Genomic DNA, 25,505 nt, shown 5'->3' on the forward strand with positions numbered 1-25,505 from the left:
TCTGTGTACAGATGCTAACATCTGTGTACCAATTTCTCACAAGCATCAAAGATGCAGGTAACTGCAGACTGACCCCAGGACTGCACATCTGGCCTGACACTGACCCTGCTGGTTACCTACATATTGTAGCTTTATTTTGGAGGATGCACACGACTCTCTGAAGAAACGCAGGATATGTGAGGTGATAAACGTGTGTAAACACACCGTAAAACGTATAACTTTAAGGTTTTTCTTTGTACAACATGTTGCACGAGGCTTCAACATCTTCGTCATCTCCAACATACACAGATACATTTTATATGATGCACACGGTTTGAACTGCAAAGACTTGAGTAAGATTTGACTATTTGATATCTTAAGTTCTTATTTTGTTTGAGGAACTTTGAGCAACTATCAGAAGAACACTTAGATTTCGTGTAACTGATAAATTTAAACCAAATACTGGTTAAAACAAAGTTATCTGAAGATGCTGTAATAATGGTTATTTACTTATTTTTCTTCTGTTTTTGTAGTGTGGGATTCGAACTGTCCGGGTCAACCCTTTAATCTGAAATACTTTAATTGCAGTGGTAGACATTTACTTGAGTACTGTATTTAAGCACATTTTTTTGAGTATCTGTACTTTACTTGAGTATTTGTTTTTTCAGAAACTTGTGACTTTCACTCCACAACATTTCAGAGGAAGCTTGTCGTTCCTTTTAGGCTTTGTAATCCGCTGTTGCTGTTTTTCTTTCCTGAAATGCAATTGGCCACATCAGAGTGGTGGAAAAAGATCTGGAGTCTCAGCAGAAAACTGGATTTGGCTGCAAGGCGGTTTTCTGCCGAGACTACGAGTGTTTTGTGAACTGAAGATCTTCATCAGAGCAGATTTGTAGTTTGTTCGCGGTAATGGACTCAACAGTAAACCTCTACTGCTTAGTGAATGTGTGGGGAGGAAAAAAAAGGCTGGGTGGTGATGTTTTAAATAAATTTTTTATATGAATGGTTTTTTTTTTATTGCATTTTTATGCTGAAATTTTACAGGTGGTACAAACCTTTAGTAGCAGAGTGGTTCTACATTTCAGTGCATCATCATGTGGTTTCAGAGAGTTGCATGGTTCTGTAAAAGCACTCAGAAAACAATGCAGCAATGTGCTGATATTAGAAAATTTAGTTTTGAATACTGAAGTATTTTTGTAAGTAAGTACTTTAACTTGAGTAAAATTTTGACAGAGAAACTTTTACTTGTAGGGGAGTAAGATTTGACATGAGTATCAATACTTTGACTCAATTACTCGAGTTGAGTACTTTGTCCACCACTGTTTAATTGTAACAGGTGAGGCCATCCCCTGCATTATGATGCAAATGTACCGTTCCACCACATCCCAAAGGTGCTCTATTGGATTGAAATCTGGTGACTGGAGGCCATTGGAGGGAACTCATTCTCATGTTCAAGAAACCAGTTTGAGATGATATGAGCTTTGTGACACGGTGCATTATCCTGCTGGAAGTAGCCATCAGAAGATGGTGCGCTGCGCTCATAAAGGGATATACATGGATGGATGGATATACATATACTGTATATTTACCTTGCATAAATGGTTATATAGATATTAACTTCAATTAATACTGTACATATGCTGGCTGTTAATTTTCTATCTCTACAAGTTTTATCTAAACAAAAGAAAAAGATGTAGGAATAGAAAACGGACAAAGTCATGAACTTTAGAAGTTTAGAGTTATACTTTTTGAGCTTGTAAAGTAAAGTTTACAATGAGGTAATATTTCACAAAAAGGTATTAATGAATCTACAGCCTCTTTAGAATAATTCCATCCAGATTTGAGCAGTGTAACTATTGTAGTTTTCATACAGGCCAACTTTAGAGTGATCAAAATGCAGTGAAATGGCCCTTTAGGCCCATCCTTTTAGGCCCTTCCCTTTCATTTTCAAATCGGAAGCCAACTTCAGCGTCGTTGTTTCAACAGCACAGATGTGAAATAGAGGAAATATGGTTTATTTCAAATTCAGCTTCTTAACGCAGATAACGTAATGTTTAGTTTATGAGAGCACAAGAAAACCAGTGTCGGTTGTTCGGATCTTTTTCCAAATGGAGGTTATGGACGTTAGCTGCGCTTTGTTTCAGGGGGAACAAAATAAAGGTGGGACTGACTAGCATCAAGCTAACTTGTGGTCTTTTTCCGAACCTCCAGCAGAGTTTTCACCGTCTCTACAGAACAGTTTCTGCTTCTGGTTAAACATTTAGAGTTGACAAAGTTTTAAAGCCAAACTGTGACAGAAGGAGGATCAAAGTAGCTGAAGAAGAAGCGGAACTAAAGCTGGAAAAGACGACGGAAAGAAAACAAGGAGAAACGTTGGTGTGGCCTTTCCGAGCTGGAAATCACTGGTGAGGGTCAAATGATTTTCAGAGAGACGCCGAAGTTGTCTGTTTTCTGCTGGACAGGTAATTTAACCCACCAGTGGAAATGTAACCAGCTGTTTGACAGCGTTAGTTAGAACATGGTCATGAGCAGAGTTACCGACACAGGAAACCTTTTTCTGACTGTTAGCAGGGTTGGAAGCTAATATTTCTGCTCCAAACCTGGGCTTTCTTAATGTTTTTTTTACCCTAAAAGACAGTAAAGTTTAATGTTAAAAATGTGTTCACTTTAGATAACAATTAAAATAAAATTAGTCCTGCTGGAAAATGTTAATTTGAGCTGATTTTAAAATGAAATGTGCAGGTTGGAGGTGAATATGCTTCATATATAGTGCGTTAATTTTTATCTCTGCAGACAGTTTGTAAAAATTACAATCAGCCGAGATTTCTTCATAAATATCTTCAGCTTATAGCTTGTAGAGAAGTTGTAGATGTTCTTTGTAGGTGATTTAAATCCACAGAGTTACAGACATCCAGCAGATCTTCAGGTTGGCATGTGTCCGTGTTCAATATGTTGCTTTTTGTTGAGCTGCTCTTGATTTATCGTGTTTGTCCAGGCGAGCCAACCCTCCCACAGAGGTAACAGAATGTATAACAGTGTCACGTAGCACTTATTTTCTTGAGGTTTCTGATTGTTCCTCCAGCTGTGAGAGACGTCTCACAACATCGACTCCCATGAAGAGGAAACCTTTCCAAGTCCCAGCTGCAGCAGAGTCTACATTGATGCTTCCAGTGGAACAGACAGGTGAGGCATCACAGGGAAATAACTGCTGTGGTGTTTTTCTGTCTAACCTCGTGTTCACTGTTGTGTCTCCATGTGTGTGATGTGTGGAACATGCTGTGGTTATTCTTTACAGAGATGAACACCTGAATGTCTCTGCAGAAGACAGAAATTCAGAGTCTTGAACAAAGGTAACATTTCAACCTCCTCTGTTTTTGATTGATTTAATTTAAGTATTTTCATTGTTTGAATATGTGAAGCTTACATGACACAAACGTCGTTCAAAGACTCAAAAATAACATTTTACTCCTTTGAATGTAATTGTCTTTTGTTTTAATGAACAACTCTCTAACTCGTTTGTGTCTTTAGTTTCAGACAGCTGTTCTAACAGCAGAAGATACAACGTGTACACCCTGAAATCTGAACAAACCCACGGATACATCAGAGTTATAAACCAGGATTGTGAAGAGGAGAATCACAGGTGGAGCAGGGATGCCTCGAAGGTGGAGCCTCCAACCAGATGACCCCAGAGGACCCAGGTTGGTGCCCCCCATACCTGCAGCATCCACATCAGAACTGGAGCAGACACAAGACAGCAAAGATCTCAGTAAGTGACTCACATTGTGAAAATGAACCTGCACTCAGCTACTATAATGTGAAATAATTTACAGTCATGAGAAAACCCTTAATATGCTCAATATGCTGCTTCTGTGTTTTGTCTCAGTTTTTGTTCAATAAATAATGACAGTGTAATATGTGATGTGTTGTTTTTACATGATTTTAAATTCCATGCATGCTCACTCTCCCACCTGTGGTCAGTTCAGGATCACCAGTAAACTAAATCTGTCTGTATTTAATGTGTTGGCTGAAAGGAAACCCATGAAAGCAAAGAAGAACCCAGACAAGATTAGAACACCATCAAGTTGCCCTCAACCATGTCAAAGATTTGGTATTTTGGGTCTGTCCCCTGCCTGAATAGAACTGGAGTCTAATATGTAGTTTTCTACACCGGAGCACTCCACACACCATCACATGACATTGTTAATTATGAATCATTTAACTTGTTTCTACATGATTTAATTTATTTTTCTCTTTTGTTTGCTTTGTGGAAATCAGACACCAACTTGGCTTTTAATATTTTGACTGTTGTGCTCAATGTATACGTGTGTTTCAGTGTTACCTGCAGATGTCCAGCAGGTGGTGGTGATTAAAGAAGAGGTTCCCTGGAGCTCCAGTTTGGACCAGCAGGACCCAGAACCCCTCCACATAAAGGAGGAAGAGGAGGAACCATGGACTAGTCAGAAAGGGGAGCAGATGGAAACCGATTATATCAAGCTCCCATTCACTGTTGTTACCGTGAAAAGTGAAGATGATGAAGAGAAACCTCAGTCCTCACAGCTTCATCAAATCAAAACTGAACATGTCAAAGAGACAGAACCTGCAACCAGCAGTTCAGCTAAAAAGATGAAAACAGAGACTGATGGAGAGGACTTTGGAAGACCAGAAACAGCCAGGAACCCAGATCCAAATGGTTGTTTACAACCAAATGCTTACAACAAGGCTTCAGAGTCTTCAGAGACTGAAGTCAGTGATGATGACGACGACGACGATGATGATGATGATGATTGGCAGAAATGTTTAGATTCTGGACCTGAAAGTGAGGACAGTAACAAAGACTGGACACAGCCGACAGTACTTGAATCAAGCACAAGTCATGATGGAGGTTGTAACGCTGCCAAAAAGTCCTGGATCTGCTCGGAGTGTGGTAAACGGTTTCTTTACAAACAGTATCTTAAGTCACACATGAGAATCCACACAAGAGAGAAACCTTTTGGCTGTGATGTTTGTGGTAAAAGATTTAATCGAAACACACATCTTAAGAGACACATAAGAGTTCACACAGGAGAGAAGCCGTTTGGCTGTGATGTTTGTGGCAAAAGATTCAGCGAGCGAGGAACTCTTTCAAGTCACATAAGAGTTCACACTGGTGAGAAGCCTTTTGTGTGTGATGATTGCGGAAAAAGATTTAATACAAACACTAATCTTAAGGCACACATAAGAGTCCACACGGGAGAGAAACCGTTTGGCTGCGAGGTTTGTGGTAAAAGATTTAAACAAAAAGCAAATCTTAAAACACACAGGAGAGTTCACACTGGAGAGAAACCTTTTGGCTGCGATGTTTGTGGCAAAAGATTTAGCGAGCGAGGAACTCTTTCAAGTCACTTGAGAGTCCACACTGGTGAGAAACCTTTCGCCTGTAATGATTGTGGGAAAAGATTTAATACAAACACTAATCTTAAGGCGCACACTAGAGTCCACACGGGGGAAAAACCATTTGGCTGTGATGTTTGTGGAAAAAATTTTAACCAGAATACAACTCTTAAGAAACACAAGAGAATCCACACGGGAGAGAAGCCTTTTGTCTGCGATACCTGCGGAAAAAGATTCAGCAAAAAGTCAAATCTTGAGACACACAAGAGAGTTCACACAAGTGAAAAAACCTTTAATTGTGAAGAATTGTTTTGCCAAAATGCAATGCATCACATGATTACTTGATACAACTACTGAAGTGTTGATGAATGCTGCCATTATCTAAATATATTCCTCATTGTAGGATCTTCCAGCAGTTTAAGATGCATCATCCCAATGACCCTTTAAGCCTATAGTTTAAGTGGGTTTATAGGCATGCAGAATATTACTGAAACATTATATAGGCTTAAATATCAAACAAACCCCTCTTAGTCTGTTCACTTAGTAGAAATGACCATATTTCTGTAGAGACACAGCTCTTTGTATATATATATCCTCATTCTTCTTATTTTGATGTATTTGGGACATTTTTGGACTTCAACCTTTGTACAGAGTGTTTAGACACCAGCCAATAGCTACGATGACTTGAAAAACAAAGCAATAAGCTCAAATCACTTTCACATAATATTTCCCAGTTGGTAAACCTCCAAACAGGTCATGTGGATGTGTTTAATGTTGTAAAGTGTAACAACTGTGAAGCAGTCAGCCATTTCTGATTTATTTCTCTCATTTGCTGATTTGTTCTGTGACTGACTGCAGTCTGTCATACTGCCTCAAGCAGAACACCAGCGTTGTGCTGCATTTTATAGCTGCTGGGACTTACAAAAAGCCAGCATCGGTCTTTTTGAGGCTAAACATGTCAATGCAACATGGTGGCAGTTTTATTTATTACCCTGAGAAATGTGTGATACGGATATTAACTAGAGATAACTAGCAGATTGTTTTTCTCTTATCAGTGATTTGAGACCAAAATAACAACTTGGGACACAGTTTCTGTAACGAGGAAGATCACCACCACCACTGTCGTCAGTTCTCTGAGGAAGCTGAATAAGCTGGACCCTGTGCATGAATTCTTCCTCTGGACATCAGATAAGCTCACAATAAACAAAAAAGTCACTGTGTAACTCTACTAACTAAAAAAACCTAATCCGAAAAGACTTGATCAAATGAAATCTAACATTTTGTAATGAATATTTCTGAAGAGCTTTTAACCAAATTCAAATTGACTTCATTCAGGAGCCTTGATAAACATAAATGATTATGTGACAGAACCCTTCAGGAGCTGCAGGCTCACAGGCCTTCTTTGGGGCTTCAGCACCAGAAAACACCTGAGAGTTCATGTGTGTGTTTCCTTGAAAGAAGGAAAATAAAATTGTTGCATCGTCATCGCTGCATCTGTGTGTTTTATGGGGAGGAACTCAAAACGATAGATCGCTACAGAAAGCCATGAATATGATGTCAGAATTCATGATAGATCTTAATAGAACTATTTTCCACCTTATTTATCGCATTTTGTGACGAGTCTTTACAAGTATATTTATATCAGTTAATAAGTATGTATGCATATTAGCTGAAATGTTCTATTTCTGTCAGAGACTTCCCAAACCACCTCAGCATGTTTTCAAACATCATTTGAAGACATATTCCCACTACATCTGTATCTTAATGCTTAATGAAAATAATTTGAGGTCATTAATTACATAATTGCTGAAGCATCGACAGAATGCAACTTGTAAGAAGGTGTTTCACATGAATGCCTTCGGCGTCTTGTCTATGTGGAAAGGAAAGATTCCACAATTCACAGTTTGTTCCAGACTTCTTTTTCCACATGCTGGTTACAGTAAGTTGGTGTTGATGACTTGAGCATAAAAACATTTTTTTCAGAGACCCAAGGAAAGATTTTATAGCAGAGCTGTCCACATCCGGTCCTCGAGGGCCGCTGTCCTGCAGGTTTTAGATGTTTCCCTGCTTCAGCACCTCTGATTTAGATCAATGCATCATTAGCAGGCTGCTGCAGAACTGAACAACCTTTTGAAGTGATCCGTTTCATCTAAAACCTGCAGGACAGCAGCCCTCGAAGACATCCCTGTTTTCTAGTGTTAACAGTTCGCATCCTCAGTGGTTCCAGGTTAGTATTGTGCATGAACGCATTAAATTAGAGTGTTTGTCAGTGCTTAAGTTTCAACTGAATGAGGAAGTTTTAAACTGGTTAATATGAAGTGAGTGCAGATGTGACCACAGATGTGTGGTCAGCGGGGACAACGAGAGGCTTGACGAATGGTTTGCCAAAGTTTAGTCCGACATTAAAGTATACTGTCTTCTGTTTCCTGCAGATCTGGTGGACAACAATGTTTCTTTTTACTTGATAAATTACATGTTGCATGTTTCTCACAAAGTCAGTCACAGCCATCTGAACTTAAGAAATGTCTAAAAAACTTATTTATGGCCAAAACGACAGAAAAACAGAGTTTGTGGGTGGGGGCTGCATAGATGGAGTGTAAGCCTGAGGCACCATAATGGCACCATGTGAATGCAAAAGTGTCCACAGTCAGGGTTTCTGCAGTATGATAATGAGCTTTATTGGCCTTTCAGAACATTGTGGCCAACAGGCCTATTTCATATTGAACATTTGAACTTTTCCACTGAATCTATATGGGCTACTTTCCTCAACATAAAGCAACAACTGAATAAATGAATGAATAAATACAACTGAATAGAATTTAATTTAGAGCCATTAATGTTTTCTTTAACTTGACAGAAACAGAATTAGCATCAGAGAGATGTTGTGAGTGTGACTTCTGAGGGCAAAGTCAAAAAACGACAGCGTTCAGATGAGCTGTGCTGAAGCTCAGTCACATGAAGCTGGTTACACACTGAAAACAATGTTTTTTTTTGTTTAGCTCAGATGGCTGTGGTGCCATATTCAGGTATACTTCATAGCACTGATCTCCATATAAAGAGGATAATTCAGAGCAAGTCATAAAAACTGAGAATTGAACCTTAACTAAATAATTTTAGGACTGTGAGCTACGATCTTGATCTTGATGTTAAGAGCTGCTTTTTCTGCAAGTAAGAGCACATTGTGATTTTCTACATACAATAACCAAAGTGCACAGAATATATTTGTGTACAAACATCTTTATATTGCATCAGATCATTTATCCCTCTGATGATCTTTAATTTTTTTTGGCTGGATGAAATGATTGTAATTATTTAAGCAGCAGCCATGATAAGAGTTAGTACCAACCTCAGTACTTCCTCTATTATCTCCCTCAGCATTACACAAGATCAACCTTTATGAAAAGAAAGGAGATATTTCCATCCCACAAGTGCCTCCAGCCACAGCTCACAGATCAAGGCTGTGCGGCTGTAATGTGGATAAATATGAGGAAGGTTTTTATTTTTCACTTTTGTGCCTTTTTCTTCCCTTTTTTGAATGAGCAACCTTTATGATAAAGCAATATTGTATCGTGTACATATATTGTTTGGCTTCTGAGTAACGTGATAAGATTCCATTAGATGACGTATCTGAAGCTCTTTCTGTTGAATATTTGTAGTTTCAAAGCTGCAGACCCACATCCCAGCTGACGAAGTGTCAGATTCTCACTGCAGAGTGGTTATAAATGATAATATTCTACATATAAATATTGGCCGTTGTTTGCTGATTTGACACTCGCCTGTTTTTTGTTACTTGTTATCTCCTGCCTCAGTATATACTCTGCCTGAGTTAGTTTGTGCTTAGTCAGATGGTTGTCACACCACCTGTTTGTTTTAGTCCTGATCAGTTATTTTGGAATATGTTCTGTTGGACTTTATCTTCTCCGGTGTTCCTTCCTTTCAGTAAGTCATAAAAAGTTTGTTCCACATCTTTCTGCCTTAAAGAAGTTCCTGCGTTTGGGTCTGCTTCCTCCACCCACCACTCCATAGCATGGTGTACATGACTGCACATGCAGCTGTATGCACAAAGGATCAGACTCTGCAGATAAGTTATAGATTTAAAGTGTAAAATTTAGAGAAATTAGTCTTTTTGATCAGCAAGGCTCATTCCATGGTGTGCGAATTGTTTGATCAAAAGTCTTTTTACATGTTTTATTATCTCAAAAACCAACCTGCTACAAAGCAGAATTACTGTGATCAGAAAGGTGACATGAATGTGACTTTTGAGGGCCAAGTTGTTGCTTTTTAACCTGTAAAAATGACAGTCGGGTCTTAAATCCCTTCTGATCAAATAAAATAGGTGATTTACTGGTAATAGAAACAGTTTGTTTACAATGATTGATTACAATGATTATGATAATTCAGCTCATTAAGACGATTAAATAACTGAAAGGGGAGATTAACCGGAGGGAGGGGGATTTTACATTCTCGCTCCACGTTTTTAAGCAGTTGGGGAACCTTTTGCTCCTTCCGCTTTGTTGAAAGGGGGACGAAAATAAAGGTGGGACTGAGTAGCATTAAGCTAACTGTTGTGGTTTTGTCCCGAAACTTTTCCCTTCTCTTCAGAGCAGTTTCTGCTGAACCAAAGCTGGAAAAGACGACGAATAGAAAACAAGGATAAACGTTGGTGTGGCCTTTCCCAGCTGGAAATCACTGATGAGGGATAAATGTTTTCAGAGTGACGCCGAAGTTGTCCGTTTTCTGCTGGACAGGTAATTTAACCCACCAATGGAAATGTAACCAGCTGTTTGATAGCGTTAGTTAGAACATGGTCATGAGCAGAGTTACCGACACAGGAAACCTTTTTCTGACTGTTAGCAGGGTTGGAAGCTAATATTTCTGCTCCAAACGTGGGCTTTCTTAATGTTTTTTTTACCCTAAAAGAACAACAGAACATGCTGTGGTTATTCTTTACAGAGATGAACACCTGAATGTCTCTGCAGAAGACAGAAATTCAGAGTCTTGAACAAAGGTAACATTTCAGCTGTCAGAACTCTGTTCTTCATTTCCTCTAGTTTTAAGTTGTTTTAATGAATAACTGACGTAATGGTTGACATTTGTGTGCTTAACAGTTTCAGACAGCAGATACATCAGAGTTACACTCCAGGATTGTAAAGAGGAGAATCACAGGTGGAGCAGGGATGCCTCGAAGGAGGAGGCTTCAACCAGTTGATCCCAGAGGACCCAGTCTGGTGCCCCCCATACCTGCAGCATCCACATCAGAACTGGAGCAGACACAAGACAGCAAAGATCTCAGTAAGTGACTCACATTTTGGTTTTTACTGAAGAACATTAACTTGTACTGTAACTTGTATTTTGAGGCTCTTTACTTTGGGAAAAAAGTTGTAAGCAAAATTATTTTAAAGAACATTGAGATCATGTTTTAAACTGTTAACCACTGTCTTTGGAAATGTGAGGCGTTTATTAAACTTAGAGAAAAAGTTATTTGTGGTTTTTCATTGCAGTGAAATTCAAAGTGTTTAAAAACTGCTGAGTTTTTTTTTTTTTTACATGTTGACTAAAGACTTTCTTATATCCTGCTGAACTAAACTTGCCACAGTCATGCAGTCGCTCTACTCGCATGTTAATGATTTTTAATGCATCTGTAGTTGAATCTCAGTGTCCTACATCCTCAAATTATTATCTAACCACAGATAGACACTGCTTTTTCATTAATAGGAGTCCGATCATTCTGAGTTCCCTTTTCATTTGGTGCTTTCAAATACCTGAGAACTGTCTTTGGGGTAAAAAGCTGCATCTTTTTTTCAGTATCACTGCTTCAGTGGTTCTGTATGTTGCATACGAGTCAGTGGCCACAGATGTCCACAAGTTGCATGTAATAGGGCTGACACTTCTTCTTCTTTCTTCTTCTTCTTCAAACTTCAAACAACCTTTCTAAGTTGGGGAAACTTCAGAGCTTGGAAGTAAACAGACTTTTTCATTCATACAAATGTATTTTAATAAAAGTAAAGTTTAATAAGGTTTTAAATCATCCAATGCTGTTGATACTGATATAATCTAATGCCACATGTGTCTCCTGTAAAGCTGGGCCTACTCTGAATATGCTCCCCAGTAACAGCGAAGCCCCGCACCCACCTTTCTCTCAGGTTGTCAGCAACAAGCTGAGCTGCACTTGCTTAAAACTTGTCTTCATCATTGTCTACTTAACGACTTTGTTCATAAAAAAAAGCAACCAGCCTTGTACATAGAGCTGTGACAATCCACATTGAGAAGGGATGTTGTTTTGTGGTTTATATATTTGTTATTTGCACAGATGTGTCTTTAAATGTCTTTGTGACTTCACGTGTTTGACCTTGAACTTAAACTGAACTCTTAGCCTACTTCGTATAAAATTCAGCACTATGTTATGCAGAAGGTGGGGCACTATTGTCCGTGTTCATAAACTTTTGCACAAATGGCTCCAGTGCAGTCCCCAGCACTGAGCCAGCCTTCCTTATCAGTTTGTTCAGTTTCTTTAAGTTTCTGGCTCTGATGCTGCTGCCCCAAAAGATACTGCAAAGCAGATTACACTCTGCACTGCAGACATCTAGAAGATATGCAACATCTTGTTGCAGACACCGAAGGACCTTCGCCTCCTTAAGAAGCACAGTATTTTTTGTGTCTCTCTTCTTGTAGACAGCCTCAGTGTTGCATTTCCATTCCAGTCTGGTTCCAGATGTTTGTAGTCAGGTTGTGGTCGAGGCAGATGGCCACCCTTCCTGAGTCTGGTTCTGATAGTTTAGGTTTCTTCCTGTTAAAAGGGAGTCATTTCTGTCCACAGTCGCCTCATACACGCTCAAAACGGGAGATTGGACAGAAGAGAAGTTTGGATTGTAAGACTGGCTCAATGAAAACTTTAAAAATGTCTAGAAGGTCAGAAGTTAAGCTGCCAGAAGTTTTTTTTTTCTTTCTTTTAATAAAAAAGAATGTTGCTTAAATGTCCAGACAGCAAGTTGAAGGGCTCAGTTGCTCTATGTTTTCAAGGTCATATTGGTTGATTGGCTAGTGAGACATTGCATTTCCAGTGACAGTTTTTTTCATTGATTGCTTGTCTAATGTCCAAGATATTGTCTATGAAAAAAGCAGCTTTCTTAGGTTTTGATTCAGGCTACTGACACAGGTGGATTTGTTAATATTTCAACAGTAGCAAACAAGGTGTGTGGATTATTACTGTTCTTACTGATAATGTCAGAAATGGACTGTCTCACATTTTCCAATTATAAATGTCACGTTTTTGGGTTTTTTTGCCACTCAGATGAAGCTTTGCAACTCTTTTTCCCACTCTGACTGATTTGGCGATTCCCTGTGGAGATCTTTTCTTACCAGAATCCTTAAGTGGTGCAATAACATCCTTTACCTTTGCTATTTTAAATTTTTGAAGTTGTGCTGCAACTTCAATAAGACGTGATTGAGCTTGTAAAATAAATCACACAATCCCAATTGTCTCACTTCTATGTCTAAAGTTCTTATAAACATTCTCATTTCCGGATTTGTAAAAATGAGCATCCAACTTTGTAATATTTTGCCCTTATTTATATCTGTTTCAGTTTTACCAGCAAATGTCCAGCAGGTGGTGGCGATTAAAGAAGAGGTTCCCTGGAGCTCCAGTTTGGACCAGCAGGACCCAGAACTCCCCCACATAAAGGAAGAAGAGGAGGAACCATGGACCAGTCAGAAAGGGGAGCAGCTCCCATTCACTGTTGTTACCGTGAAGAAAGAAGATGATGAAGAGAAACCTCAGTCCTCACATATTCATCAAATCAGAACTAAAGACAACAGAGAGACAGAGCCTCCAATCAGCAGCTCAGCTAAAGAGATGAAAACAGCAGCTGATGGAGATAACAGTGGAGGACCTCAATCAGCCAGCAGCCTAGATACAAATCGTAATTTGCAACCAGATACTGAGGAACAAGAGTTTTGTGAGACTGAGGTCAGTATTGGAGATGATGATAGTGATTGGTCAGATTCTGGACCTGAAACTGAAGCCAGTGACAAAGATTGGAAACAGACACCTGAGTCGGACGTCAATCATGATGGAAGCTGTAACACTGCCAAAAAGTCCTTCAGCTGCTCTGAGTGTAGAAAACCGTTTCTCTCCAAACAGTCTCTGAAGTCACACATGAGAGTCCACATTGGAGAGCAACCATTTGCCTGCATCCACTGTGGAAAAAGATTTATTCATATTTCACATCTTAAGACACACATGAGAGTTCACACAGGAGAGAAACCTTTTGGCTGTGATGTTTGTGGTAAAACATTTAGTGAGCGAGGAAATCTTTCAAGTCACATGAGAGTCCACACTGGTGAGAAACCTTTTGGCTGTGGTGATTGTGGTAAAAGATTTAATACAAACACTAATCTTAAGGCACACATAAGAGTCCACACGGGAGAGAAACCTTTTGGCTGTGATGTTTGTGGTAAAACATTTAGTGAGCGAGGAAGTCTTTCAGGTCACATGAGAGTCCACACTGGTGAGAAACCTTTTGTGTGTGATGATTGTGGTAAAAGATTTAATACAAACACTAATCTTAAGGCACACATAAGAGTTCACACGGGAGAGAAACCGTTTGGCTGCGAGGTTTGTGGTAAAAGTTTTAAACAAAAAGCGAATCTTAAGACGCACATAAGAGTCCACACAGGTGAAAAACCATTTGGCTGCGATGTTTGTGGAAAAAGATTCAGCGAGCGAGGAACTCTTTCAAGTCACACAAGAGTCCATACTGGTGAAAAACCATTTGGATGTGATGTTTGTGGCAAAACATTTAGTGAACGAGGAACTCTTTCAAGTCACTTGAGAGTCCACACTGGTGAGAAACCTTTTGCCTGTAATGATTGTGGGAAAAGATTTAACACAAACACCAATTTTAAGGCGCACACTAGAGTCCACACGGGGGAAAAACCATTTGGCTGTGATGTTTGTGGAAAAAAGTTTAACCAGAATACAACTCTTAAGAAACACAAGAGAATCCACACAGGAGAGAAGCCTTTTGTCTGCGATACCTGCGGAAAAAGATTCAGCAAAAAGTCAAATCTTGAGACACACAAGAGAGTTCACACAAGTGAAAAAAACTTTAATTGTGAAGAATTGTTTTGCCAAAATGCAATGCATCACATGATCACTTGATACAACTACTGAAGTGTTGATGAATGCTGCCATTATCTAAATATATTCCTCATTGTAGGATCTTCCAGCAGTTTAAGATGCATCGTCCCAATGACCCTTTAAGCCTTTGGTTTAAGTGGGTTTATCGGCATGCAGAATATTACTGAAACATTATATAGGCTTAAATATCAAACAAACCCCTCTTAGTCTTTTCACTTAGTAGAAATGACCATATTTCTGCAGAGACACAGCTCTTTTATTTATATATATATATATATATATATATATATATATATATGCTCATTCTTCTTATTTTGATGTATTTGGGACATTTTTGGACTTCAACCTTTGTACAGTGTTTAGACACCAGCTAATAGCTACGATGACTTGAAAAACAAAGCAATAAGCTCAAATCACTTTCACATAATATTTCCCAGTTGGTAAACCTCCAAACAGGTCATGTGGATGTGATTAATGTTGTGAAGCGTAACAACTGTCAAGCAGTCAGCCATTTCTGATTTATTTCTCTCATTTGCTGATTTGTTTTGTGACTGACTGCAGTCTGTCATACTGCCTCAAGCAGAACACCAGCGTTGTGCTGCATTTTATAGCTGCTGGGACTTACAAAAAGCCAGCATCGGTCTCTTTGAGGCTAAACATGTCAATGCAACATGGTGGCAGTTTTATTTATTACCGTGACAAATGTGTGATACGGATATTAACTAGAGATAACATTGTGCAAATGAAGATTGGTTTTGCTTTTATCAGTGATTTGAGACCAAAACCTGAAGCTGGTTACACACTGAAAACAGTGTTTTTTGTTTAGCTCAGATGGCTGTGGTGCCATATTCAGGTATATGTCATAGCACTGTGCTCCATATGAAGAGAATAATTCAGAGGAAGTCATAGAAACTGTTTTGTCTGTTTGTTTGTTTTTTAATAAATAATGACAGTGTAATATGTGATGTGTTGTTTTTACATGATTTTAAATTCCATGCAATCTGCCTGTATTTAATGTGGTGGCTGAAAGGAAACCCATGAAAGCAAAGAAGAACCCAGACAAGATTAGAACACCATCAAGTTGCCCTCAACCATGTCAAAGATTTGGTATTTTGGGTCTGTCCCCTGCCTGAATAGAACTGGAGTCTAATATGTAGTTTTCTGCACCGGAGCACTCCATCACATGACATTGTTAATTATGAATCATTTAACTTGTTTCTACATGATTTAATTTATTTTTCTCTTTTGTTTGCTTTGTGGAAATCAGGCACAAACTTGACTTTCAATATGTTGACTGTTGTGCTCAATGTATACGTGTGTTTCAGTGTTACCTGCAGATGTCCAGCAGGTGGTGGTGATTAAAGAAGAGGTTCCCTGGAGCTCCAGTTTGGACCAGCAGGACCTAGAACCCCTCCACATAAAGGAGGAAGAGGAGGAACCATGGACCAGTCAGAAAGGGGAGCAGATGGAAACCATTTGGGTCTGCTTCCTCCACCCACCACACCATAGCATGGTGTACAGGACTGCACATGCAGCTGTATGCACAAAGGATCAGACTCTGCAGACAAGTCATAGATTTAAAGTGTCAAACTTAGAGAAATTAGTCTATTTGATCAGTGACACTCATTCCCTGTAGTGTGAATTGTTTGATCAAAAGTCAGTCTTTTCACACATTTCATTATCTCAAAAACCAACCTACTACAAAGCAGAATTACTGTGATCAGAAAGGTGACATGAATGTGACTTTTGAGGGCCAAGTTGTTGCTTTTTAACCTGTAAAAATGACAGTCAGGTCTTAAATCCCTTCTGATCAAATAAAATAGGTGATTTACTGGTAATAGAAACAGTTTGTTTTTAAATTACATTTTGATTACAATGATTATGATAATTCAGCTCAGACGATTAAATAACTGAAGGGGGAGAATAACCGGAGGGAGGGGGGTTTTACATTTTCGCTCCACGTTTTTAAGCGGTTGAGGAACCTTTGGCTCGCTCCGCTTTGTTGAAAGGGGGACGAAAATAAAGGTGGCGTTCAGTAGCAGGAAGCTAAGTGTTGTTCCGACCCTCCAGCAGAGTTTTCACCGTCACTACAGATCAGTTTCTGCTTCTGGTTCAACATTTAGTGTTGTGAGACGTTTTAAAGCCAAACGGTGACAGATGGAGGATCATAGCAGCTGAAGAAGAAGCGGAACCAAAGGTGGAAAAGACGAAGAAAACCAGGAGACCCGTCGGTGTGGCCTTTCCCAGCTGGGAATCACTGATGAGGGATAAATGTTTTCAGAGACACGCCGAAGTTGTCTGTTTTCTGCTGGACAGGTAATTTAACCCACCAGTGGAAATGTAACCAGCTGTTTGACAGCGTTAGTTAGAACATGGTCATGAGCAGAGTTACCGACACAGGAAACCTTTTTCTGACTGTTAGCAGGGTCGGAAGTTAATATTTCTGCTCCAAAAGTAGACGTTCTGTTAGTTTTTTTTATACAAACGACCCGGGGCTGTTAGCACAAAGCATTAATGGTTAACGGAGTTCACTTGAGATTCAGCTCTGGATGTTCAGGATCTCAGAGTTGGTTCACCTCTTATGGCGGTGGATCATCGTCACCATGGAAACCTACATTACTGCGATCAGCTGATGAGAGATGTTTACAGTCCACATCCAGACTGAGTTGGTTTCAGTCGGTCCCGTCTTCTTTCTTTTCTTTCTTTCCAGGAACTTTTTTTTCCTAATCTCCACTATGTTCCACCCACGTTCTCCTAGAACCGCAGTTCTGTTCAGAAGCTGCTGTTCCATTGTTTGAAGTCCACTGAGAAACTCGACACAAGGGGAAAGAAACCTGCAGCAGACACGTAGCACTTATTTTCTTGATGTTTCTGATTGTTCCTCCAGCTGTGAGAGACGTCTCACAACATCGACTCCCATGAAGAGGAAACCTTTCCAAGTCCCAGCTGCAGCAGAGTCTACATTGATGCTTCCAGTGGAACAGACAGGTGAGGCATCACAGGGAAATAACTGCTGTGGTGTTTTTCTTTCTAACCTCGTGTTCACTGTTGTGTCTCCATGTGTGTGATGTGTGGAACATGCTGTGGTTATTCTTTACAGAGATGAACACCTGAATGTCTCTGCAGAAGACAGAAAATCAGAGTCTTGAACAAAGGTAACATTTCAGCTGTCAGGAGCTCTTTGATCTGCATGTCGTCTGTTTTGTTTCTGTATTTTTTTATGAAGCATATTTGACATGAACATTGTTGAATAGATGAAGGCAAAAAGATGAAGATTTTACATTTGAAACATCCACATTTACAGCACAAACACTGTTTTTAAACCAGTGTCTTGTATGCAGCTGATTGTTTATGTAAATGTTCACTCTGGGTTTTTATTTGTTGGAATGAACAACTGATACTGAATAGTCGACATTTGTGTATTTACAGTTTCAGACAGCTGTGCTACAATAACGGCAGAAGATACAGCGTATACACTCTAAAATTTGACAAAAACCTCCAGATTTAAACCAGGATTGTGAAGAGGAGAATCACAGGTGGAGCAGGGATGCCTCGAAGGAGGAGCCTCCAACCAGATGACCCCAGAGGACCCAGTCTGGTGCCCCCCATACCTGCAGCATCCACATCAGAACTGGAGCAGACACAAGACAGCAAAGATCTCAGTAAGTTACTCATATTTTGTTTTTTATTGAAGAATATTAACTCGCCCTGTAACTTGTATTTTGAGGCTCTTTACTTTGGGAAAAAAGTTGTAAGCAAAATGATTTTAAAGAACATTGAGATCATGTTTTAAACTGTTATCCACTGTCTTTGAAAATGTGAGGCGTTTATTAAACTTAGAGAAAAAGTTATTTGTGGTTTTTCATTGCAGTGAAATTCAAAGTGTTTAAAAACTGCTGAGTTGGTTTTATTTACATGTTGACTAAAGGCTTTCTTATATCCTGCTGAACTAAACTTGCCACAGTCATGCAGTCGCTCTACTCACATGTTAATGATTTTAATGCATCTGTAGTTGAATCTCAGTGTCCTGCATCCTCAAATTATTACATAACCACAGATAGACACTGCTTTTTCATCAATAGGAGTTCCCTTTTCATTTGGTGCTTTCAAATAACTGAGAACATTCTCATTTCCTGAGTATTATGTAATGTTTGTAATATTTTGGCCCTTATTTATATCTGTTTCAGTTTTACCTGCAGATGTCCAGCAGGTGGTGGTGATTAAAGAAGAGGTTCCCTGGAGCTCCAGTTTGGACCAGCAGGACCCAGAACTCCCCCACATAAAGGAGGAAGAGGAGGAACCATGGACCAGTCAGAAAGGGGAGCAGCTCCCATTCACTGTTGTTACCGTGAAGAACGAAGATGATGAAGAGAAACCTCAGTCCTCACATATTCATCAAATCAGAACTAAAGACAACAGAGAGACAGAGCCTCCAATCAGCAGCTCAGCTAAAGAGATGAAAACAGCAGCTGATGGAGATAACAGTGGAGGACCTCAATCAGCCAGCAGCCTAGATACAAATCGTAATTTACAACCAGACACTGATGAACAAGAGTTTTGTGAGACTGAGGTCAGTATTGGTGATGATGATAGTGATTGGTCAGATTCTGGACCTGAAACTGAAGCCAGTGACAAAGATTGGAAACAGACACCTGAGTCGGTTCTAAGTCATGATGGAAGCTGTAACACTGCCAAAAAGTCCTTCAGCTGCTCTGAGTGTAGAAAACCGTTTCTCTCCAAACAGTCTCTGAAGTCACACATGAGAGTCCACATTGGAGAGCAACCATTTGCCTGCATCTATTGTGGAAAAAGATTTAATCATAATTCACATCTTAAGACACACATGAGAGTTCACACAGGAGAGAAACCTTTTGGCTGTGATGTTTGTGGTAAAAGATTTAGTGAGAGAGGAAGTCTTTCAAGTCACATGAGAGTTCACACAGGAGAGAAACCATTTGGCTGTGATGTTTGTGGTAAAAGATTTAGTGAGCGAGGAAGTCTTTCAAGTCACATGAGAGTTCACACTGGTGAGAAACCATTTGTGTGTGATTATTGTGGTAAAAGATTTAACCAAAACGCAAATCTCAAGACACACATGAGAGGCCACACAGGAGAGAAACCATTTGGCTGTGATGTTTGTGGTACAAGTTTTAACCGAAAAGCACATCTTACAACGCACATGAGAGTTCATACAGGAGAGAAACCATTTGCTTGTGATGTTTGTGGTAAAAGATTTAACAGAAAAGCACATCTTACCACACACATGAGAGGCCACACAGGTGACAAACCATTTGGCTGTGAAATCTGTGGTAAAAGATATAGTGAGCGAGCAACTCTTTCATGTCACATGAGAGTCCACACCGGTGAGAAACCCTTTGCCTGTGATATTTGCGGAAAAAGATTTAATTATAAGTCACACTTTAAGAACCACCAAAGAGTCCACACGGGAGAGAAATCATTTGGCTATGATGATTGTGGAAAAGATTTAACTAAAACACAAGCCCTGGGGGGCTGTGAGGTGTAGCTCTGCCAAACAGAATCATCCTACAGCTCTCTTTGCATAATCTTAGTATTTATGAATATATTAAACCTGGAATTGTGAGGAATAACAGATACAATGGAATCCACATTTAACATTATAGATTTCTTTACATCTGAAAGCTGACCCCTTGATAAAATATGTATAAACCAGTCAATGGCTCGATTCTACCATTAATATCTGTTAGTAAGGTTTTGTTGCAGATGCTGACCAGTAAATGCTGACACACATCACAAAGGTAGAGCCTTAATTCCATTTTAAGTAGCATGTTAGCTAGCCCCCTGCCTCAAACCCTGCTCAGTTCTAGGGGTGAAAGCGGTGAAAGTTTTTTATTTGTTAAATACAAAACATGTCTGACAGCTAACGCTGGCTTGGTTTAAATGCACCATCAAACTTAAGGTGTGGAAGTTAATTGGTTTTCGTAAAAAACTAAAGAACACCGGACAACAGTCAGAGCATTGATGAAGTTCTGGGGAAGCACGACACAGCTGAACACTTGCCTGGTTGCAGGTCATAGTGAATACATGGAGACTGATTTAAAGCAGCACATCATGAAGACACCGACATTAAACACGTTTTCCAACCACATCTTAGAAACTCCAAAATTAAACTCAGTTACATTTTTCCTGTGCTTTGAGGCTACAAAAATAATGATAATTAGGTCTCTTACTCAATATATTTAGTTGTTTATTATTTCCTACAACTGTAAGGAAACTCTCCTCACTATGAATAACTTCTTCCAGTTCTTTGTTAGTACCATTAAAAAATGAGAAGACCTGTTGTTTTTTTTTTTTCTTCCTGTAATGTAGCACCGCCAAAATCGAGCAATAAACTGAATATTTAAAAAAAGTGAAGTGTACAACTGGCATATATTTTTCAGTTTTCCAGTGACGAGACAGTTCTGCATAGAAATATATATAAATATAATACAATTTAAATTGTTTGCATAGCTATAGGCTTTAGTGTTGAAGTATTAAAAGGACCCTACGGCTCGGTGCTGCTGCTTCCTGTTCATGGACATGCAATCAGACCACATTGTAGAGGTGTGACTAATGCAATTCTACTGTAAAGTCTTGCATAAAGCAAGCAGTCATGTTGTTTTTCTTCCATTTTAATCAGGTGTGTCCTTACAACTATTTGGGCAGTAGGTCTGGAGGACCTTCGCAGACTGAGGAAGAAATATTAGTCGGAAAGACGTCACAGTTAAGGAACCGAAGCGTAAATTCTTCATTACTTAACGCTTGCTTTTGCCTGTCATAGAAGAGTAGATAGACTTCATGGAATATATGTAATAGAAAAAAAATCACTTTCTCACTTGTTTTATAAATAAATTTACAGATTTACAGAGCTATGACCAAATTTGGCCTCTTCCATACAGCAAAGACATCCATACCTTCAGAAACTTAACAGATTGTGGGGAATTGCAGGTCCCTCCTGACAGGCAGTCAGCTGAATATCGAGGAAAAGTCACTTCAGTCTCCTGCAGGGTTGTCTAGGAATCATTTGGACAACTTCCTGTATATCTTGAGTCTCTCTATTTAATTATATTTGATATCAATATAGGTAGGTGTGTGTATATATGAATATGTGTAAACATCTGAGAAAAAGAGACCTTGCAATCATCCTTTGAACCTGTAAATTAGATTAGGTTTTAAAGGTATGTCATTCAACAAATTCCCTAAAAAACTGCATAGATTCATATCAGCTTAACCACTCTTTTTCGTCCTTGTACAAAGGTTGGTTGTGTCTATTTCCTTTCAGAGATGCATCTCTGTTCTGTTATTTCCCCTGATTCTTCTTTGCTGTGTTTGACACATTTTGGGGTTTCACCTTATGGTAAGAAGATGTGTGACACCTTTCAGTAGCTGTTTGTACTACACAAACATACCTGTCAGTTAAAATCACTTTTCAATCACATTTTCAAATAATTTCATGTTGGAGCACAATGGTACTGTTCGGAATTTGTAGAACCACCAAGCATTCACTAGATGGCAGCAAAAGACTACAAATTAAACTGAGATTTAGGGTTCAATCTCTGCATCATGGGTCTCCACACTGTCTGTGCAACATGAGGAATCATATAGACAGACTCAAAATGAACAACAAAGAGTAAGATCATAGTATCTGTTGCTTTTATTACAATTCAACTTTATTTAGAAAGCACCAAATTACAACAAACGTCATCTGAAGACACTTCAAAGACACAATCCAAACCAATTACAATCCAATTCATAGTCATACAATGAACATTGGACATTAAGAGCTTTATATGTGAGGAGAAGAATCTTACATTTTATTCTGAATTTAACAGGGAGCCAATGACGCAAAGCTAAAACTGTAGAAATATGATCTGATTTAAATATGCAAATAACTTTAGAAATGTGTGAAGCATACTGGTTGTTGAATAAGTTTCGTTATGTGTTCCTTGGAGATGGAGAGAGTTTATAACAGAATAGTTCAATACAATACTCAACATGGCAGAATCAAACAGGCTGATTGTATGATGGGGAAAGTGGGGTAAGATGAGCCGGTGGATAAGTTGAACCACCTCCAGTATCTTAGTAACCATGCACTGTTATTGTCATTTGACCATTCATTTTGGAAGCACCCAACATTTCTGCCAGACTGTGAAAAGAATAAGAGAAGTGATGGGCACCAATTTCCTTTAAAAACGTTTTTTGTTCATCAAAGTTCAGTTTTGACACATCAAATGTAATTGCTGTTAAGTCTAATGCCAACTTATTCAAGATGAGAAGTATTTATGTCTCATGTTTATAATTTGTAGCATGAAATCATAAAAAAATAATTTAGATAAATATTTACCTGAATTGGTAAGCTGGATATTTGTTTTCCAGCCAAATGCTGAGTGGGTTAATCGAAGCAAAGAGGGAGCGATTATTCATATTTAAATACATGTCATTGTAAGGTTCACAGCTTCACTTTTTAAACTGCTCCTCTTGTTCTTTGTGAAAGAACATTTTGCTCTTCTCATCAGAAATAGGGACGTGGAACCATTTTGTTTTCTGCGCGGTGCTGCAGGGAGGACGAAAATAAAGGTGGGACTGAATAGCATTAAGCTAACTTGTGGTTTTGTCCCGAGCCTCCAGCAGAGTTTTCACCGTCTCTACAGAACAGTTTCTGCTTCTGGTTCAACATTTAGTGTTGTGAGAAGTTTTAAAGCCAAACGGTGACAGATGGAGGATCATAGTAGCTGAAGAAGAAGCGGAACCAAAGCTGGAAAGACGACGGAAAGAAAACATGGAGACAAATTGGTGTGGCCTTTCCCAGCTGGAAATCACTGATGAGGGACAAATGTTTTGAAAGAGACGACGAAGTTGTCTGTTTTCTGCTGGACAGGTAATTTAACCCACCAATGGAAATGTAACTAGCAGCAGCTCAAAGATTAAGAAAGGGAGCTTAAGGAATAAGACTTTTAGACGCAATATCTCAGTATTTTCCTCTTTTCTGACCTTTGACTTGCCTCTTCATCTTCTTCTGGGAACGGCACGCAATCTGAAAGTGTAGAAGTTTCCAGTATTTTACTTTAAACAGATCTAAACTTACCCTGAACCTAGTAAACAGAACAGCAGACCCAACAAAAGGTTAGAGACAATATTAAATAACTTCTTCTTAGTGTTACATGAATGCAATATGAACAGCAGATCTTTCTAATAGTTGTGCTCCTCACTGGTCTCCTTTGGTCTGATCGCCACTCTTTTGGAGGCATCTTTGCTAGTTGTAGTGTTTCAGTTTAAACTGCAGAGCCCAGATGTTCGTGATCATCAGGTCATAAAGCAGCATAAATTCACTGATGGCTGGCAGCTCATTTATTATTTATTTTCATGTTATTTCAAAGTTAAACTTTAACTGTGTGTGCCAGGACATAAAGTTAGTGAGAACGTGGTCAGCAGCAGAGATGCCCATAGAAACCACGACTGATTAAAAGGTCATTTCACTGCTTTGTTGACATAAATCCACTTTGGGTCAGAAGAGTTTACTGTGAAGTTCTTTTTGTTTGCTTTTTTCTCAACAAAACACAAATCTCTGCTCAGCGATTACGAACAGGCGCTGTTGATCGATCATAACTTTGGCTTTCCTCTTCAAGCTCTGTGCACACTGACCTGAAACAGGTGTTTAAAGCGCCATTTGGCGCTTCTTCCGCTCAGAAGTCACGATCAGCTGACACCTTATTCATAAGAAGAGAAACGAATATTAGATTCATTACAGAAAACACAGTTGCTGCAAACTAAATTGTTATTTATTATTTCTTATTGCTTATAACACTGATTCAAATTAATGGGTCGTCCTCAGCCTTCTGCAGAGCTTAAAGACCCGACCCATTCATTTGAATCAGGTGTGCTGGAGCAGGGAAACATGGAAAACATGCAGGGCGGGGTGCCTTGAGGACCAGGATTGAGAAACACTGGCTTTACAACTTGACACGTAAAGCTCTGAAAAACAACTAGAGCAAACTAACTATCCTACTAAACATTTGTACCTTCGCTGACATAGCTCATAAAGAACAAAACACTGTTGGCTTGGTGTGAAGAGTCCCGACAGAGTTTTCTTTCACTCTTTGTTGACCTGTTATTTGGTAAAGTTTATTCTTTACAGAGATGAACACCTGAATGTCTCTGCAGAGGACAGAAATTAAAAAGACAACATTTCACTCTTTAAACGTCCACTATTACAACACAAAATCTGTTTTGTATGAAATTGGTTATTAAAATGTCCATAAAAGGTAATTTGGTTTTAATGAATAACCGACAGCTGTGCTAGAAAAACAGCGCAGATGCCTCGAAGGAGGAGCCTCCAACCAGATGACCCCAGAGGACCCAGTTTGGTGCCCCCCATACCTGCAGAATCCACATCAGAACTGGAGCAGACACAAGACAGCAAAGAATTCAGTAAGTGACTCACATCTGTTGGTTTTGTAGCGTATTAGCTTAGATTGTAACTTATGATGCTGCTTTATTGTACTAATAATCACGATCAAAAATTATTTTAGTGAATATTGAGAAGATGCTATTTAACAGTTATTTCCTGACTGTGGAAACATTGTATATTTATCGAACCTTTGGAAACCGCTGATAGTTGTTCCTTAACCCTGTGACGTCCTGCTCAACTGTTAGAACACATTTTATTATATCTTTTTATACCTGTTCAGGTCTGTAGGCCTAATTCTGAAAGTGAGGACATTTTATGCCTTCATGTTGTCACATTTACATGTTTCAAAAATCATCTCAGCCATTCATTAAAAGGTTCAAAGCAACATGCTTTGAACCAGCAGAATGATGGTGGTTCTGTTATGTTTTCTGACCTTTGATCATCCGGAAAGTATTCACATACTGTAACATAACAAAATGTGGAAAAAGTGAAGCTTTCTGTCTGGACTGTAGTTCTGACATAGCATGCTCAGTATATACAATCACTTCAGTAACATCTGGGTTGTGTGCAGATGTTCTCTCGCTCTCACTC

At 39.1% G+C, this 25,505-nt stretch overlaps 1 protein-coding gene across 1 annotated transcript; it reads left to right on the forward strand.

Annotated features, from left to right (window-relative positions):
• Positions 1-1,314: 1,314 nt before the first annotated feature.
• On the forward strand, positions 1,315-20,918 carry LOC140278861 (uncharacterized). Its single transcript, XM_072373957.1, has 11 exons — positions 1,315-2,441; positions 3,062-3,162; positions 3,275-3,329; positions 3,508-3,745; positions 4,313-5,679; positions 10,458-10,641; positions 12,933-14,507; positions 15,814-16,003; positions 17,376-17,476; positions 17,995-18,150; positions 18,676-20,918. Exons 4-11 carry the CDS (start codon positions 3,631-3,633, stop codon positions 20,010-20,012), a joined length of 5,025 nt encoding a protein of 1,674 aa, XP_072230058.1. The 5' UTR covers positions 1,315-2,441; positions 3,062-3,162; positions 3,275-3,329; positions 3,508-3,630; the 3' UTR covers positions 20,013-20,918.
• The last annotated feature ends 4,587 nt before the right edge of the window (positions 20,919-25,505 follow it).

Source organism: Leuresthes tenuis, unplaced genomic scaffold (genome assembly GCF_036924035.1).
Source record: "Leuresthes tenuis unplaced genomic scaffold, fLeuTen1.0.hap1 SCAF_20, whole genome shotgun sequence".
NCBI lineage: Eukaryota > Metazoa > Chordata > Actinopteri > Atheriniformes > Atherinopsidae > Leuresthes > Leuresthes tenuis.

Excerpts from the sequence above, each read along its gene's own strand:
- LOC140278861 (XM_072373957.1), top strand. The coding sequence starts at position 3,631 with ATGCCTCGAAGGTGGAGCCTCCAACCAGATGACCCCAGAGGACCCAGG. Across the intron at positions 10,642-12,932 it reads ACAAGACAGCAAAGATCTCA|TTTTACCAGCAAATGTCCAG; the intron begins GTAAGTGACTCA and ends TATCTGTTTCAG. Across the intron at positions 18,151-18,675 it reads ACAAGACAGCAAAGATCTCA|TTTTACCTGCAGATGTCCAG; the intron begins GTAAGTTACTCA and ends TATCTGTTTCAG.